Below are 19732 nucleotides of genomic sequence, written 5' to 3' on the forward strand. Positions count from 1 at the left end.
AAGTTAACAATTATTCACTTGCATTTGCATTAAAACTGTTGTGCCCTTTCTTGGTAATGCCGGGTTTGGCGTGACCCTGCATGTCTGGGTATTTATAATACAGAAATGTTTTTTAAAAAAAATAATTTTTTTAAAGTTACTTTTAAAAAATGACAATTTGAAATGAAAATGTGACAAATTCTACTTGAAACTGCAGGAAGACCCAAATATGCCAATATCTTTTTTTTCAATAGCTTCTGTTTTGAGTATTAAATTTTCAGAACTGTACTGTCTTGAAATAGTTTATACCATAAAGTCACAAAAGATTTATGCATGTAAATTTTTCAGCAATAAATTCAGTTGTTTATTTTTTCTTTGAAAGAAATGAAAAAAAAAAAGTACATTTTGTTGTTTGATATTGCTACTCAAAAGATGCAGATCAAAGAAGAAGCTTAATTAAAATTACTAGCAACATTTATAATTATTAACAAATATCTCTCATTAACTTCTACTGTCTTAAAATATTTGGCAACTCATGAATTCTTAAACACATTATAATTTTAATGCATTTCTCTTTTTAACAAAGGTACATAAACAATTTATTATGCCACAATTAACACAAAAGAATAAACTACATCTGATTTAATTATAAATGTTCAGTTAAAAAACAGAATGTTGTGAATGATTACAATAGTACAGACTTTTAAAGATACATGACACAAAAAAAGACAAAACCAAATGAATACAATAAAAATCAAACACATTTTTGACATGAAGACATATATATTGATAAATTTTTTTTTATAAACGAAACAATGAAACAACTACTATTCTCACGAACTAATAAGCAAGGTTACTATACACATGGATGCACGCACACACTTGAAACATTCATACAAATTGGGTGGTAATTAATATCCAGCATATTCCATAACACCAGATACCTGTACCTTCTGTTTCCCAAGTTTGGCAAATCACAAGAGATAAACTCTTATCACAAAACTACTATATCACAAAGCTTATCCATTTCAGTAAACAAGTAGCCAATGAAATGCGATGAATTCCAAGTGAGTTACTATAACCACCTGGAACTGTGAACGACGACAGGCAACGAATTCCGACCGTCCAGACCTGCGTCCGCGTCCTTGCTGGCTGTGGGCCAAGGCATCGCAGCAAGAGCAGCGAGGAGCTGGGGTGACTACGGCAACCAAACTATCAAGTAACTGTTGCGACAGGAACTGTGTCATTGGAGGACAAGAGTATATAAGAATATATAGAGCTATGAGAAGACACTGGCAAATAGCAGGCCTGTGCTAATACATATTCAGAATTTAAAATACCAAAAAAAAAATAATTCATTATCCTTATTTCGTTTGTCTCCACATACTTACACTCTAAATAATGAATGTTTAAATTTATTTAAAATGTAGTCAAGCTGTTGTACATCACATCCACCGTGTAACTATCAACAACGAGATTGAGCTTTTTTTTTTTTTTTTACAATGTAAACGTGAGTATACAAAGTTTAACTCTATTTAGGGGCAAATTAAAATAGCCACAGCCTTTTTAAACACATACAAATGAACAGCAGATAGGATAAATATCAGTTTGCATGACAGTTTACGATCAGAAATTTTTGTTAAGTTGAAAACAAGTGAGCAAAAATAATTTTGTGAACACTGGAAAAACCTCAAAACATTATGTTTTTAGTTGTGTTTATATAATTATAACCATTACATGAAATTTACCACAGCAGTTGCACAAAAGAACCTACAAGTCATTGTTAACATATCACATTCAAAATATCATTGAGAAGGTTTTCAAAAAAGGTTTCCTATCGTTAGGTACTATTTGAATTTAATATTTGTAGCTTAGAATATTGTGATAATGGAATTCTAATTTGATTCAAACTGAAAATGAATATTTGCACAGGGTTTGTAAAATTACATTAGCAAATATTAGGAATTCAATTAATGTAATTGGATTATATTTAAAATGCATTGACACAATAAATATGAAATAGGCACTTAGTATTCCTTTACATTATAAATATTCACTTAAAACTAATGGAAGACTCAAACTACTGAGAAGATGCTACATATACACACACTTCCACCATAAGATTTATGCCCAAGAGAATATTTTTTATGTAGTTGATAACATTATTACTGCTATTATACACATATTTCAATATATAAATAACTAATCTAACTTAATTTGACAAATATTTAATGATCAAAATGTAATATTTTAATACTGTACAATTTATCACAATGGATTCCTTAACCTTCCGTTAGGCGCGCGCGCCTGACAGGTGCATTCTTATCTTGTTTATGTTCCCTGCACGAGGTCGTGTGTCGGGGAGGGGGTGTCTATCGTCTAGCTTCCTAACTTTTGTTTCTTCTCTGGTTAGTTCATGCATGACTGTTGACGGAGTTACTTCAAGGCTGTGGCAGCCATTTTCACCCTGCAGGTGCAGCGCGACTACTGACGTAAGTTTTTCGACTATGATATTTTCAATTGCTATCTTCACCAAATTGCTTATTAATTCTATTCAATTACACACTTATTAGCTAAGATTGTGAATTTAACATTAACTACTGAAAAAATAGAATCACCTAGTAGGTGTGACGCGACTTCATGTGTTTGTTTTACAATATGTGTTTCAGGATGGCTGGGAAAAAAATAATTTTAACTTGGATAATCCTGAAGACGTCAAGAAAATCCAATGTATGCTGTTTGATGATACTTCGGGAGATGAGGACTTTGGAGAACAATCTGATTCTGATAGTGAAGATCAGATACACGAGCGAGAGGAAAATTCAGACACTGAGCAAAGCTGTAATGAATCAGATGGTGATGATCCCGGTAATGCATCTTACTACATGGCAAACCATAAGAAAAATGGTAAGATCGTCGATTCGTACCAATGGAACAAATGCCCATGTCCGAACAAGAGGAGAAGAGGTAAGCAAAATTTGTTATTACACATCCCTGGGGTTATAGGAACAGCAATGAATGCTGAAACCATTTTAGATACCTGGCTTATTATTTTTGATGAGTCAATACTCGACTCTGTTGTTGCATGGACAAACCAACATATTGAACTTGTAAGACCTCAATTTAATCGCCTCAGAGATGCACGTTCGACGGATGTAATAGAGATGAAGGCTTTTATGGGTTTGTTGTACCTAGCTGGTGTGTATCGTGGGTCACGCCTGAACTTAGAAGACCTTTGGGATCCCTCTGGGGATGGTGTTGAAACATTTAGGCTCACCATGTCCTTAAAACGCTTCCGATTTTTGATGAGGTGTATTCGATTTGACAACAAAGAGACGAGAAATGAAAGGAAAGAACTAGATCGAATTGCACCAATACGAGAATGTTTTGAAACATTTGTTGCTAATTGCCAGAAAAGTTACTCTCTTGGAGAGAATGTCACACTTGATGAAAAATTAGAAGCATTTCGGGGTCGTTGCGGTTTCCGCCAGTACATTCCCTCAAAACCTGCCAAATATGGAATCAAGATCTTTGCACTTGTAGATTCCAAAATGTATTACACTTTCAACATGGAAGTATATGCTGGGAAACAACCAGATGGACCGCATGCTGTCAGTAATCATTGTACAGATGTTGTTCATAGGATGGTATCGCCCATAGTCAACTCAGGACGAAATGTTACTACTGATAATTGGTTCAGTGATGTTCCACTTTTGAGTGATCTGGCCGATAAAAAACTATCCCTTGTTGCCACACTGAAAAAAAATAAATGGCAAATCCCTGACGTAGTCAAACACATGGCTAACATAAGTGAAAAGTCCAGTATATTTGGATTCAGAAAAGAAGGGACTTTAGTTTCCTATGTTCCTAGGAAAAACAAAAATGTATTCTCATATCCAGCCTTCATTTTGACAATGCAATCGATGATTCTACTGGGCCTTCAAAAAAACCGGACATCGTAACATTTTACAATGAAACTAAAGGTGGTGTGGATACGGTGGATAAATTGTGTGCAACGTATAACGTGGCGAGAAATGCTCGGCGGTGGCCTTTGGTAATATTTTTTGCTATGCTCAATGTGGCCGGTATCAACGCACAAGTCATTTACTCTGGAAACGGTTATGTTGTAGCCAACCGCAGGACATTTTTACGCCAACTTGCCAAAGGTCTTGTTTCAGAAGAAATGACACGACGCAGTGCTGAAAAACAGAATTTACACATACCACTTCGGCACAGATTGACAGAAGTAACCAAGCAGCCTCTCAAGTGTAGGGAATCGAACAGCAAATCACAAGAGATGAACGACCAAAACAATAAAAGGAAATTGTGTGAGCCTTGTCGCGAAGACAAACAACGCAAAAATACCAAATATTGTTGCGCTACTTGTGGCAAATATTTGTGTTTGAGTCATGTCACTATTATTTGCAAAGATTGTTATGAATGTAAGACATCTTCTGCAGATGATGGTTTGGAAGTTGATAGTGAATAAGTGCAAAAGGCCTGTGAGTTGGTGAAAAAAAGACAGCTGAAAAACAAACAGTGTCTGCAATTTTTATATTTTATGTGTTCTCTGAATTTTTAGTGCTTTTGTTTTTTCATTTTATCATGCTATTTTACTTTAAAACATATTTCCATCTGGACTCATTTATACGAGAAGAAAAGTTTGTATATTACCTATTAATTTCACAAAGATTTGGATTGTGTATGTACCAAATAAGAAGTGTAAATAATGCATGGAATTAATCGAAATATAAGAACTTACATATTTCATAACATATCTCACTAAATTATGTTTTATTTAAATACTGAAAAATAATTTTAAAATATTATACCTGAATTTATTTGTTACTGATCTACAGCTATTGTTTTGGATTTTTTATGCATTTATACTGTGGTAATATTAACAATAAATTATGAAGATTCTTATGTTAAATAAATTTTAAATTTACATTTTAAATCTTTACATATATACAGTTCAAATTTACATGGTATTGTAATGAAACTCTTCAGTAGTGGGGATTTATGTTGGTGGAAATAGGAGGAGCACCTCACAGGTGCATTGCGCCAATCCATGTTTGAAACATGGGTGCGCCTATCGGAAGGTTAATATTAATGAAACATTCACGTGTGAGGTATTGGAATGAAAATACTTTGATTTTGAACCAAGACTGCCAGTAAAAAAATGTGTTTGTGTTGCAAAAACTAAAATACAACTGAAAAACATGAAAATTATGTTAAACAATTAACTCATTTAAAGGTCTTCAAAAAGATGGAGCTAAACGTCTCTGGGTAAGACTCGCTTGGCAGGAATTAGCTCTCACCTCTTTTATGACGGCTGTATCAGACTACGTCAACCTGATACTGCCATGTGGCACACAATGCATGATTTGGTGAGGTTTGCACGTTTCAGTAGTGTAGTTGTACAATGTGATACAGAGGTGAAGATGCATGGAAATTCCTACTTGTCAGAAACTGTGAAAAAATAACCTCTCCTACATCTAAAGTTCTTACTGCTGAAATATTTTTACTAAAAATTCTTCAGTATAAATTCTGGTAGAACAGTATGAGATCATAAAAAATACTGAATGTTCCCCATCACACGAAAAAATCACTTTACTTTACAATAAATAAGAAACAAGTATTTCATTAAAATATATGCCACAAAAGTCACACCATTACAATCTTGACCTCCAGTATTCTAGAAAAAAAATAGCACCTAGTATGCGAACTGATTATATGGTAAGTAAATCACCCTACAAAATGCAGAACTGTTACTACTACAAAGATTTGAGTGCAAACTGGTCCATACGCAACACCCCCCATTTTCTAGTCGCAATGTGCAGATTAGACCCACACACATACGTGTTATTAATGTGCGAGTTATGGAGCTCTGCAATCTGACTGGAGCACGCTTCCGCCGGGTCTCCTGAGGCCGCCAACATTCCCAACCAAAATTCATTTCCTGGAAGGGCATTGCTGTCCCAAGCGTACGAGACCACAAGTAGTTTATCACAGTGCGAGTTATCACAGTGCGGGTCCTCTAGTTTATCATGAGGGTTTCTCCTGGAAAAGTGAACTTGTATGCCTCTTGCGTGTTCACTTGAACGAAAATATCCACCGTGTGGTACCCCCCCAACTGTGCTTTCCGTGAACCACGCAAAGTTGACGTCTGCTACATTTTGTAAAACCGGCAACAATCTTCTCAAACAACCAGCGAACGAATCCAGGAAAATTTTCTGCTGGTGACTTGAAATCATCCACACACCCAACCCAATGCCCACAACGTGTATGTAAGCGTACTTGTCTGCTAACTGGGCACGGTGCTGGGCTTCTATCAAAAGTGTTTCGAAAGACATGGCCAAACGACAGGCAAATACTGTGTTGTCAAAGTAATTGCCGCTGAATCGCAACCTCTCGTAGCGATTGGTCTCACTCTTGTTCAAGCCGCTTTCTACCTCAGAGTACAAAGGAAGGCATGAGCCCAAATTATAAAATTCACACCACAGCTTTCGCCAGAAATACTTTGGCTTTGCTGCAAGCTCGTGGGAACCATAGCCTTTCTGCACTACATTCTGTTCCCTTGTGACCATCACTTCTTCCCAATCCATTTTCTCTGGACGCTCAAATCGTGCTCCAATCAAACCAATAACAACTCCCGTTTTTTCCACGCTTTGCATATCTTTAGCTGGTATGCCCACATTGTTCCTGTTACCATTATTTATGAAGTAACTGTACGACGAGACTGACAAAAAAGCTGACAGCTTCATTTCGTCATAGCTCAAACAGTCAGCCAAACGTAAAGAGGAATTTGAGCCTTCCTTCCCTATGTCATCCCAATCACCATTGCCACGACGACCATCAACTAAAAGATAGGAATCACACGGATTTAAGAATGCTACAGCACGTTTATTTAGCAGACGATCCACCAGTTCTACAACGGTCATGCTGACATACAAGCGTTTTTCTTCTTCAGAACCATGACTCTTTTTGTACATCAAAAAATTATCATATAACGGGAGAACAGACTCATGTAAAACTGGGTATGCTGACCTAGAAAACTCATTTAGGACAGCAGGCAACTCAGCCGACTTGCGTATCAAAGATGCACACCGCACTGCATCAATGGGAAATTTGACCGGAAACTGGTCACTATTTCGAATAACTTGCTGTAAAATGTTGGCTGATTCTGCTTCCATACCTGCTTCAAGCCAGTTGCTGTGTTTAGAACTGAAAAAAAAAAAATTGTGAACAATTATTTCAAGCTGCACATATATAATTACAGGCAGAAAACAAAATTGGATAACGACAAAAGAAGAGTAATTGTAATGATATATGGAATCAATTATTAGTTTTACTCCTGCATTGTATTAAGCAGCTTTGAAAATGTATAAGCACTGCTTTTAAATAGACAAACTTTCTGAAGTTATAATATTAAGATATAATGAATACATTTTAGTGTTTATATCTCTTATTTGTTTGGAAACAGCTGACATTCTTTACATTTATTACAAATTTAATTATTACAATTGGAACAAAAAAATTAAATATACTTTTCTTAAAATTGATACGCACTTGACCAATTTGATTGTTCTCCTACTTTGGTTTTCACCCCATCAATCCTGATGCAATTTTATTTTTGTAAAATAAACAATATATGATTTAGGGTCAAATTGCTCAAGTAGATTTCACTCACTTTATTTGCAAGGTCAAATCATTAATATACTTATGAAGAAATTTCAAAACATGTAACAAGGTAAAAGCAATTTAATAAATGTATTATTTATTTTAGTGCCAACCACTCAAAATAGTCAAAGTGCATCAGGTTGCCCACCCTCATGTTAATAATAATACTGAATATACAAACTGAGTACAATTAGAAATCTGTTGAGAATCTATTTTAAAATTGATAAATTGAATTTTATTATGGTTGATTAAATACACCTGCAAGGTGTCCTTCTCCTACTTTACTCTCCATTCCTTTAGGTTTTCTCCGCAGGTCCTTGGCAATACCTTTCCCTCAAGGCCATTCCACTTCACCCTACCCTCGCCAAGAATAAATGCTTCCCTCTGTTTGCCTCCACTCCCTATGTATCTTCCACTCATGGTCTCTCCTCCCTGTGTATCACTCCTGTACAACTTATATCCCAGATCCCCCCAACACCCCTTCCTTTGAACACCTTGAACAGTCTCACCAGTCTTTCTATCAGCCACTTACCTGTAGTGTTTCCACCCCAGCTCCTTTTACAGTTTTTTTTTTTTTTTTTAATTTGTTGGTGTAATATGAGACATTACCTTTATTATTATCATCACTATCATAATTAAAACTATTAATTTTTTTTAGCAAAATCTTATTTTAGTTCCTAAATCTAACGGACATCCACATTTTATGGTGGCCATTTAGCCAGCATAATTTTGCAAGTTAAGCTTTTAACAATTTTTATTCACCCATTCAAAGCCGGGTACCACAGCCTACCTGGAAATCATGTGATTAAAAAAACTGCTAAAGATATCCGATTGGTGTCTGTTTACAACAGCATTTAAGAACATATTGAGGGCGGATGAATAATTCTGTTTCCGTACTATGTTTCTGAACTATGAGTGAAACCAACTGAAAAACATTTTTTCATAATAATATTTAGGCATGAAAGATACAGTAAAGATTCTTGAAATCAGTATTGGGACTTGCATTACACCTTTACCTTATTTCTTCCCCATTTAATGATAGTCACCATTAAAATCACATATTTGTCCTATGTATGACGTGAGAAGAATACTGCATGCCAGTTCAGAGCCTTGTGCTTGGAGGCAATACCACGCTAGAAGCACCAGCGAGCGTTGCACTTATCCCACCTAACACAGATACACCCCTGACTAGGTGAGCCCCTTAATATATACCTATTTATGGTTTTTAAGATATGCTATTACCTACTTTGTAATTTAGCTTACACTTAGCATTTATGCACCTTGCTGAATTATAGCACACCTTAAAATTATACTGCACTAGACTTGATGGGAAGGTTCTACAAATGGTAGAGTAAAGTAGGAGTCCTCTCCTTTCCACTCGGCGAGAGCCTAATTGCAGGTGTATTTTATTCAATTAAATTCCAAATAATCCTGTTAATTTCAAAGTTTGTTAATGTGTAAGCTCATACTTTGTATTTAGCTGAGTTTATTAAGGAAAAATTTTTAAATCATTAAAAAAAACACAATGATATGGTTTATGAGTTTGCATGCAAGCTGTGGTAAAATTCTGCAGAGTTGCCTCTATCAGCATGAGAAGGGATTGGTTAACGAAGATGAGATGGCCACTGTGGTTGATCAGTCAGATCACTTCCCTGCCACCTTTGAATATATATACTGTATAGAAGTCGCCAGCCCAGGTTAAAATTTCTAATACGGTTTTGAGGTAGTTGGTTAATTCACCGCCGCAATCGCCACCATCTCTAGGGCATCGACTTGTGGTGGTCCCTAGCGGACAAGTGTCAAACTCTTCAAACACCCCTTCCCCCTCCCGTTGAACGACGTTGAGCTGCAGTGAATGATGGATGAGGGGTGCGGGGAATGACAGCGGGCGACAGCGCTGCGCTCTAACGTGTAAATAACTACTAAGACAATACAGGGCGTTACGGCAGCGCACTGCAGCGGTGAAGTTCCCAAGCTGCTCATCACACGCTTCTGAAAAACGTAGAGTAAATCCTATCCACTCGCGACTTCTATACAGTATATATATTCAAAGCTGCCACTAAGGCAATCCGGGTTCGATTCCCAGTGAGGTCGAACAAGGACAACTTTGAGCGCTAGTCACTGGCAAAATATATGAAGATAAATAATAAAAAAAAAGACGTACGTGGCTAGGTTTACAAGGAAAAGAAAGGTGATAAAGAAAGTTTAAGATTGAAGAGGCAGAGGTAGGGCAGGCAAATAAGTATAAATACTTATGGGTTACCCTACAAATCATCCTTGAGTAAAGGAAACAGATACAGAGGGTGGTCAAAACAGACAAAAGGACACAATGGATGCTTGGAAAAACAATGAAAGGAACAGGAAGGATGGTTAAAGCCAAGATATTTAAAGTTAGTTAAAGAGAACTAAGGAGTAGGCTTAAAAGTATGGGAAAGTGAAGAAGCGTAAAGTACTAAACTTGGGGAAGCCCCATCAAAGTTGTTTAAATAAACATGTTTACAATTGGCATTCCAACAAACCTCGGGTTTCTCTCTATTGTATTTAACTTTAAGCAGTACACATTTTAGTGTACTATTTACGAAATGCGAAAGATTTTTTTTCCAATTACAATTAGACGTTAAATACACATTAAATTACATAACCTCAAATCAAAATAGTGCGTAATATTCTAGAGCTTTCGAGTTCGACTGTGATTGGAATTTCGATTTACCGGTTTTGCGAGATATTTGTGGCCCACGAGCATTGATTGATCGAAGGATAAAGTCAAGAAAGCCTCTAATACTATTGAAAATGCCCATTATGGTTTTAACAATGTAACTATATAATTACTTATAATTACTATCCGAATTGAAAGTTGGAATTTATGTCGAATAAAATGCAATACTGAAGGTAAAATTTCATAAATAATTAAATATTTACTTAAGGAAAAAATATCAAATGAAATCAAGTAATTAAAGAATATGTCAAAAGTGTACAGTGACGAATCCAAGTGGAGGATGAGGCCACAGATCTTTTATTTATTCTTTACGTAAATATTTTATTATTTATGAATATTTTACCATTAGCGTTACAATTTTTACTACAAATAGTTTCAGGGTCTGTGGCCCCCACTACAAAATCCTATAATGTTGACGCCGACCGCCGGTGCTCCCTCTGGTTCGCACAGGCCGTTATGTCACAACAACACTTACTCTTAAGTGCATCAAACTCGCCCGAGCATGATGTCCGCCGAGTGTATAAAAGTGCGCCGCGACGAACACCAAAGCGATGACAGCGCCCGGCCGGGTGTGGCAATGCGTCGAATTAAATATGCAATTATTCTTTTAAATCAAAAACAACTAAATAATAACAATTAAAAGATAACTAGTCCAAGGGAAATTATGTCTAATTGTTTTATAATCATATATTGTGTAACATGTCTTTTAAGCCCAAAACTGGCCGGATCTGTTTTCCCGCGCTCCATGTGTTTAGGCGCGAGGCCGCAGGGCGGTCTCGAGTTCAGTTACCGTCTCACAGGGGTCGGACGCTCCGCGAACGCAGAGCCATCAACTTTCGCGCTACATCCACATATCAGCAATAGTGTAAGTTTTAAAATACTTTTACCAGTTCTGCGCCGACCCTACCCAGTCGCAAGATATTTCGGCGTCTCGTAACTAATTAATTTTATCCCAACAGGGAACTTTGCATTTTCTACGTAATTTCGTGTCCAGAGATTAAGGACAGCGTAATTGAGTTACGCAGTTTCGGCTTCACAGCTACTTAATTGTTATCATCGAAGACTCTTAGCAACGTGTGTCGAGTTCTTACTCACTAACTTTCGCCTTTAACTTTCATCGTCTGTAAATGTGTAACTTGTAATGTGCAATCTAACCGAGAATTTCCAGTTAGAAAGTGACTGTAACGTGTATGATTCCAGCGTACCGGGTTACGTACTTTTCGGGACCTCAATATTGCGCCACAGGTTAGATTGCAAATAACTTTGGGAACGTCCGTTTGTATGTGCTGTCTTCCATGTTAACGTAACTGCCTGTAGAAGTTCTTGCAGCACAGGAGATCTGTGGCTATCCACCGCACCTTTCACATTTATAATCGGCCACTGTATAAGTCCGTGTACACCACTTGGCAACCTATCCTGGTCGCGCGTACCGTTTACGTAGAGAGATACGCGTGTTGCAGCGGTCAGACAACAGAAGCGGCCAGTACCTGGACCAATAAGTGTATCGGTTCTGAATAAAGTGCAGTGTCGTGTCAAATCGTTTACCAGTTATTTATAAGGCGTCCTGGGTGGCCTGAACAGCCCGGGTAGGTTTCGAACCGCGACACGCTCATGCCTGCAGCCACGAGGCCGGACCCCCGTTAAAACCCCTGAGATCACTTTCAACAATAATAATCAATTAAAAACTTAGACAGGAAGCGGGAGTGGCGTCAATGTTAATGATAGTTAGAAAAATTAATACATCAAAATAACGCAATCGCATACTAAACAATGAAAGCTATTACGTCGTCTGGCCGAAGGCCACCCCAAAGCCAGCCCGACCTGCAATCGCCAGGTTCCGACCCCACTAACGGAATGTACCCCTAGCCATGGCCCACCCGAGTCAGGCGAGCGCCTGAGGACCAGGTAGAACCAAGGGACATGCTTAATTAATCAAATACCTAGACCCCAATTCATTAAAAATCAGACCTTATTTAATAGTAACGCAACTATGAATTAAAATCCCCGCCCAAGGAAAGTGCGATGCAGGAGTGACCGAGACACTCACGTGTGAATTTATGTTAATAAGTTTGTGAGTGCCTCTCTTGCGGCCTTCAGCCTTATGTTATGTTAACATAGATATTACCTCTCTATTTTTTATGTGTGACTAGACACTAGAGCAGTCAGTAAGTGACGAAAAGTCTCTGTTGTGACTTTTAATATTTAAACTTAATTTACATAATTTTACTAACCCTAATTATTAAAGAGTATCTGTAAATCAGATTAGTTATTAATAATTAATGTGTAAATTTAGAGTTGCTCTTAGCTTCTTGTTATTAAAATTATTTCCGAATAACGGAACTTTAGCAACTTTGGCGCGAGAGAACGCTGAGATCTTCCCTCGCACCAAGGGCAAACACCAGTACCGAGCGACTCGCAGACCAGGGCGGACATGCGTTTCACAGGGAGTCATCACCCTTTGTCCCCACTGAACAGTACTTTTGGTACCTAACTATAGTCATTTAAACAAAATCTTTTCTTTGTCGCATAAACTCCCCGTGCATCCCCGGTCCTTTTACGGTGTAGGGCCTAACCCAGCCGCTTAACTATAAACTCCCCGCACGAGGCATTACACGGGGCAGTTCACCATACGGTACGGGCCGACTCCCGCTATAAATGTGTTTTTGTTAAACATCGAGTGCACAGGCAATGACGACAGCTACGCATAGAATTTGCATTTAATTTAACTGCGGACCGTGGTCCACACAGGTGGACCCGGTTGCCGTCTGCAATCAACATCCCCCTTAACCTCGACTGGCATGAGGGCTTAAATTAGTGGCAGTGCGTCAGAGCACTCAGTGTTAATTCAATGTAATTTCGTAGGGTAATACAATGTACGTCGTGTAAGTGTAAACTGTAACTGTAACTGCTCGACCGATTAAATGTCCACTCCACACACGCCGTGCGCGACGTGTCACCGACAGTATAAAGTTCGAATTCGTGTCTGTTATTGTGTTGAGTCTTCCTACCCCAGCTAGGAATCAGTGTGTTATGCTGCACAGGGCCTGTGATGTGTTAACAGCCAGGGACCCCTCCAACCGCAAACTTCGCCGACGGTTCTAGCGGGCCATGCAGGGGCAATGCACCCACAGAACTCAAATTTGATTAGACACAGAGCTAGCCTGGCACCCTCCCGGAACACATTTTCACTAATAGCCAGTTTTTCCCGCTAGGATACACACCCGGTCTCGAACACGAGAACCCGGACGACGGTGACGACAGTCATCGTACCCTCCCAGGTGCAGAGGCCGTACCTGGCCACCGTGGGCCTGAGGTAGTGTGTTTTCCCCAGTGCAACATCGGTGAAGTGCGACGACCAGGGACGCACCCGCGTGCGCCCTAGCGTGCCAGTGAGCCTTTTTGTGCAATAGATAATTTTGTGTTTGTATATTTTTCCCAAATTGTCACGGGCCTCAACAACTATGTAAATAATGTAATCGTAATTTATTAATTCTGTAAATTTGCTTGTGATTAATGTTTTGTTTAGCTGTGTAAATATTCAGTGTTTTCTCAAGTGGGCTAGTATGTAATTGCAGCCAGGCGCGCCGCGGGGCGGGACCTCTTCCACGCCGGCCGATTTCTCCTCCCCTCCCCCGCAGCCCGCGGGCTCCCGCTGGCGGGCGGGGAAGGGCAGTTGTGTTCAGGGCTCGAACCGAGACAGTCGTGTACGCCGCTCCGCGCTGCTCGCGAGGCGCGTACCTTGAGCTCGTGACCAGTCGTACGTTTAGTTCACGGATTGTCGCGGCAGCCGAGCTGCCTCCGCGAGTCATTCATCGAACTGAATTTACGAGTCTTTCGAGTGAAGTTGCCAGCCGAAAGTTCCAGAACGCGTACGTGCTATTACGGGTCTCAGAACCTTCGTCGTCTTTACGGAACATTACGTAACGGGCCGCGCACGTATTGCGCTTCTTCGCAGAGTAGCCTTAAACGGGGTCAGTATTACGTTAGAAAATTCCCAACCCGGGTCGGGACGTGTTAACGGACCGTACGGTCTTACGGGAGTCCGGGTCGCCGCGGGAAGGGCGCTTGTTCCGCGACGGTTCCGCCAGGCTGCGGCAGGCTCTAAAACGATAATAAAAGGGGCTCGTGAAATCAACTACGCCGGGTTATCCTTGGAACAGCCTACAACTATCCCTCCTCACCTAACTCTCCCTCCAGGTCCCGCAGTTCCCGGTCCCGGCCACGTTGGCCTGGACCCACACCTAACCGACGAGAGCAGTATGGGCATAACTGGACAGTCACGTAAACGGGGAATCGGGGACCTAAAGCCGAGAAACATCATTTGGCGCCCAACTAGTGTGGCCGTAAGCACACGCAAACGCACGCAAGCGTACGCAAGCGCACAGGTGCAGGACAGGACAGAAGCAGGTGCAGCCGCGCGGCGTGGGAGCGGCGCGAACTCGAGCCGTCGCAGGGCGGGAGAATACGTGGCGCGGGAATGGTGCGAACACGAGACGTTTCGGCGAGAGATAGCGCGACGTGGGAGCGACAGAAATTCAAGACGGCGGCACAGTGGGATCTCCGACTGAAGATAACGCGCCGGGAAGAATCGGATTGTATTACTGGGGGAGATTGCGATTACGTCACGGATCAGTAGCACCGGCGGACAGGATGGCGTGGAAGCAGGCGGGACAAGAGAGAGACGATCTAATCAGTTTCGAAACAGACATGCATGAGGAAGGAGACTCCGCGAAAATGTACGTAAAAAGCGTAGTATGCGGGCCCGGCGGCGCAGCCAGGGGCGCGAACGGCACGGACAGCACAGACGCCGAATGTAAGCGGGAACAGAGCGAAAGGCCCGCGGACGTGGAGGGGCCGGTAGTGCGGTACGTGAACACACAGTTCGAGTTGCCAGTGTTTGCGGGAAGAGACAAGAGGACCCGCGGGAGTTTTTGCGGGAGTGCGAGCACCTCTTAAAACTATACGAAGTGCGACGGGCAGAGTGGGCATCGCGAGTGGCAGGACAGCTCCGCGGCGAGGCAAGAAACTGGTGGTCAATGGCCGGGAGTTTTGATACCGAGTGGGGGCTTTTTGTACGCCAAGTCGAGACTAGGTACGATAACGATCAGGCGTGTGCTTTGTGTCTGCAGACATTTTATTGCCGGAACCAGGATGAGGACGACAGTGCGGAACAGTTCATTTACGAGAAGCTGCGCATGTTCCGCCGATTGGGGACGAGTGGACACGTGAGTGTGGCGTTACCAACCATCGTCGAACAATTGCTACCAGAGTTCCGCCCCTTCATGAGAACAGCCGCCGGACGAGACACAGAGGAGTTCGTGGCCCTCGCTCGCGTGATTGAGCGCGACATGTCGCAGTGGAGGACGGCACTTAGGGGCGCGAGGGTTCCCCGTGCCCGCTCGGGACCACGGGGGTAACCGTCACAAAGGTCACGGACAATGACATGGCCATGGTGAGCTACGCCGACGGCGCGGGACCGCGGAAGACAACAGACCGTGGTGGTACCAGGGAACGCCCAGAGACAGCTGCAGCAGGAGGAGGACATCACGAGCGGACAGAAACGCGGGAGAGGGACGAGCGTCCGCCGCGATGCCGGTTTTGCCCAGAGGCGTACCATTAGCATCGCCTGTGCCCCACCAGAGCCGCGTGGGAGGAGGCGCGCGAAGGCAACACGTCGCAGGCGGGAAATGCGGGAACGGGGGCGGAGGGACAACTGGGTGCCGCTCCCCGACCCGCCAGCCACCGGCAGACCCAGTAATCAACAGGACTCGTCGACCACCGCCAGCACCTATCACACCAACCTCGTGTCCGCAGCCGGGAAGCAAGGGGCAACAGAACTGCTCATCAGCTGTTCCCGTGCCGGGACAACCTCAGGGACAGCTGGATGCCGTCACAACCACCGCGGCCCTGAAGCCGGTTTTACCGGGGCCGGACCAGCTGCCTCGTCGACGTGCCGTCGGCGATGTGGGCAACCGGAACGTCAGCATAGGCATCCCGCCAGTAGTTCCCGTGCTGGGACAGCCCCAGGAACAACTGGATGCCGCCAGGACCACAGCGGCCCCGACGGGGGTTTTTCCGGGGCCGGACCAGCCGCCTCGTCAACCTGTCGTCGACTAGGTGGACCACCGGAACGTCAACATGTCAGCGCCGGGACGAGCCGCGGACCTCGCCGCGAGTTCCCCACGCCCGGACGGCCAGGAGGCCGGGGGCGGTGGGGGACAGATGGCGGCACAGCTGGGGCAGGTCAGCCCCGAGGAGCAGGAGCTGCTGCGAAATCCCGTCCACGCTAACGGACGGGAGATGCTGGCCCTGGTGGACACCGCCGCCAGCCGATCCTACATCGCGGCCCACCTGGTGAGAGCGGAGGCGGTGACCCCGCGGAGGGAGCTGGTGCAACTGGCCACCAGGGACGCCGTCGTCGCAGCAGGGGGCATCACTCAGTAAACATTGAACATCGTTGGTCACGTTAGCCACATCGAGGCCTGGGTGGTCCCCGAGAACCGCGAGGGGGTGATCCTGGGAGTCCCGTGGCTGTACGAGGTCGACGCCACCGTGGAAGTACGAGCTGGGCGGATGCATTTCGGCACCCGGGGGCGCTGGACAGTGTACGGCGTGCACCAGGTTCCCCCCAATCCCCCTCAGTCAGTCATCCGCCTAGAGGATCTTCAGCACGGTGTCCCCGAGGAGTAAGTCGACGTCATCAACAATGTCCTCGCCTCCTAGGCACAGGTATTTGCGGCCACGGACCGGCTACGACGGACGAACGTTACTGAACACCGGATACCGATGGTACCGCACCGCCCCGCCCTTTGAGAAGGTATACGGATTTGGCATCCGAGAACGGGGGGCTATACAGACTCAAATTGACGAGATGTTACGTGACGGGGTGGTTGAACCCAGCACCTCCCCGTACAACTCGCGGGTGGTGCTGGCCACCAATAAAGATGGAAGTTTACGCTTTTGCGTGAACTTTAAGGCGGTAAACAAACTGACCATTCCGGCCCCGCTCCTGCAGATCAACATCACGGACGCCCTGGCCGGACTGGGGGACGCGACTATCTTCACGACACTTGACTTGAAATCGGGCTACTGGCAGGTGCCGGTATGCCTGGAGGACCGCCCTAAGACGGCATTTACAGCACCAGACGGCCGGCGATACCAGTTCTGCGCCATGCTGTTTGGTCTCATGGACGCCCCTGCCACGTTCCAGGCACTGATGGTACGTGTTCTGGATGGGTACATTGGCGAATTCGCCAGTGCCTATCTGAACGACGTTATCATCTGGTCCAGGATGTGGGAGGAGCACGTGCACCATCTGGCACTGGTGCTAGAACGTATGGCCAGACACAGACTGACGTGTGCCACAAAGAAATGTCACATTGGGGCCACTGAGATCGAGTTCCTGGGACACATTGTGACGGCGGAGGGGTGCCGCCCCCGACCTGAGCAGTTGGAGCTGAAGCAGCTCCAGAAGCTGCCGGGGCTGCTCAACTGGCTGCGGTCCTTCGTCCCCGACTTCGCCACGGTAACGGCCCCGATGAAGGACCTACTGTCGCTGAAGACTAAGTTCCGGTGGACCCCCACCGCGGACGAGGCCTTGCGACAGGTGAAGCACTGGTTCAGGAACTGTCACACGCTCTCACGCCTGGTGCCCAGCCGCCCCATCTTCATCCAGACAGACGCGAGTCAGGAGGGATGGGTGCGGTACTGTACCAGATGGATGACCGGGGCGTGAGTCGCGTGATCGAGTACGCCAGCGCCAAGTTTGGGCAGGCTGAGCGGAGGTATCACGTGAATGAGCAGGAGTGCCTTGCGGTGGTCTGGGCCCTGCAGAGGTACCGTCACCATGTCGAGGGGCGCTCATTCACGCTGAGAACCGACAGCCAATGCCTCCGCTGGCTAGACTCTGTTCAGCGCCGGAAGTCTAAGTTCACTCGGTGGGCCATGCTGATCCAGGAATTCTCGTTCACGGTCGAACAAATTCCTGGACGTGAAAATCAGCTGGCCGACGAGTTGTCCCGGAATCCGGATCCTGAGAATGAGTTCCACGACGACCAGGGCTGGGAGGAAGTGCTCCTCCCTGAGCGTGAATGCGGGATAGAGGACTCGGTGCCCCGACCGTGTGCGTTGTACGCGCTGACAAGCTCCACTGCCCCTGCGCCTGACGCGCGACCAGAAACGATGACTGAACTGCTCACGTGGGTCCACGCGGCGCAGCTCCGGGACCCCGACACCCAGACTCGACTGACAGAGTGCGGGGAAGGGGTGGTACCGGGCTGCCGAAGTCTGAATGGGGTACTCCAGACCAGGGGGGCTCACAGGACAAGCAGGTGGCGGACCCACGTGCCGCCCGAGGCTAGGCGCTGGGTCATGGGCTACCTGCATGACCACCCCCTGGCGGGATACCCGGGTGCGGAGCAGACGCTGCGTGAGGTCAGACGGACGTTCCACTGGCCTGGCGACGCGGTGGAAGTGAGACGCTACGTGCGGGCCTGCCTGCGTTGCCAGGAGCGGAAGTCCAGGCGACCCGACGGCAGGGAGCAACAGGTCCCACGTCAGCCCCGGGATCCCTTCCACACTGTGGCGGTGGATATTATGGGGCCGTATCCTCGCACGTCCCGTGGTCGGCGATTCATTGTTGTGGTCACGGACGTCTTCACCCGCTGGGCGGAGGCGTTCGCAGTACCAAACGTGAAGGCTGGCACCGTGATTGCCCTGCTTGAGCACGAGTTCTTCCCGCGATACGGGTACCCCGCGGTCCTGCTGACGGACAACGGGGTGCAGTTCACGGGGAGAAGCTGGCGAATGTCCTGCGCAGGGTGGGGGGTGGAGCATCACACGACGCCCACCTACCATCCGCGCGCGAATCCAACCGAAAGGCGGAATCAGGACATTAAAACTCAGCTGCGCATCCGGTTGGATGAGGACCACACTAAGTGGGACCTGCACCTGCTGACGCTGCTGTTTTGCCTGCGCCGTCGGACGAACGTGGTCACGGGCCACTCCCCCGCTGAACTGATGCAGGGCCGAAGCCATGCCCTGCCCGGGGAAGCTCGCACACCCCCCGACTCGCTCAAAATGACCGCGGACGATCTGCGCGAAGATGCCCGATGTCGCCAAGCTGACTACCTGGCCCGATGCACGCCGCAGACGCACCGGCCCCCAGGACGATTGGAGCCGGGCCAGCAGTTGTTTGTCAGGTGTCACCACCTGTCATCTGGCGAGAGGGTTTTTGTGCCAGTCTGGCCCCTAAGTGGTCAGGACCGCAGGAGGTAGTGGACAGACTGGGGACCACCTCGTACCTCTCACATCGCGCTGACGGATGGACGACTAAAGTACACAGAGACGACATCC

At 45.1% G+C, this 19732-nt stretch overlaps 1 protein-coding gene across 3 annotated transcripts in view; it reads right to left on the bottom strand.

Moving 5' to 3' along the window:
- Positions 1-324: 324 nt before the first annotated feature.
- Positions 325-19732, bottom strand: part of LOC134528202 (testis-specific serine/threonine-protein kinase 3-like) — a 39191-nt gene continuing 19783 nt past the window's right edge. Inside the window, exons 1-2 of one of the 3 annotated variants that reach the window (XM_063361597.1) lie at positions 10722-10807; positions 325-7206 (exon numbers count right to left, since the gene is read on the bottom strand). In XM_063361597.1, coding sequence (XP_063217667.1) covers positions 5757-7175 — 1419 coding nt within the window. In that variant the 5' untranslated portion in view covers positions 7176-7206; positions 10722-10807 and the 3' untranslated portion in view covers positions 325-5756. Of the gene's footprint in view, positions 7207-10181; positions 10405-10721; positions 10808-19732 lie in introns of those variants that run through there. The other 2 variants (XM_063361596.1, XM_063361598.1) reach the window with 2 other exon arrangements.

The sequence above is a fragment of the Bacillus rossius genome, chromosome 1, assembly GCF_032445375.1.
Source record: "Bacillus rossius redtenbacheri isolate Brsri chromosome 1, Brsri_v3, whole genome shotgun sequence".
In the NCBI taxonomy this organism is placed as follows: Eukaryota; Metazoa; Arthropoda; class Insecta; order Phasmatodea; family Bacillidae; genus Bacillus; species Bacillus rossius.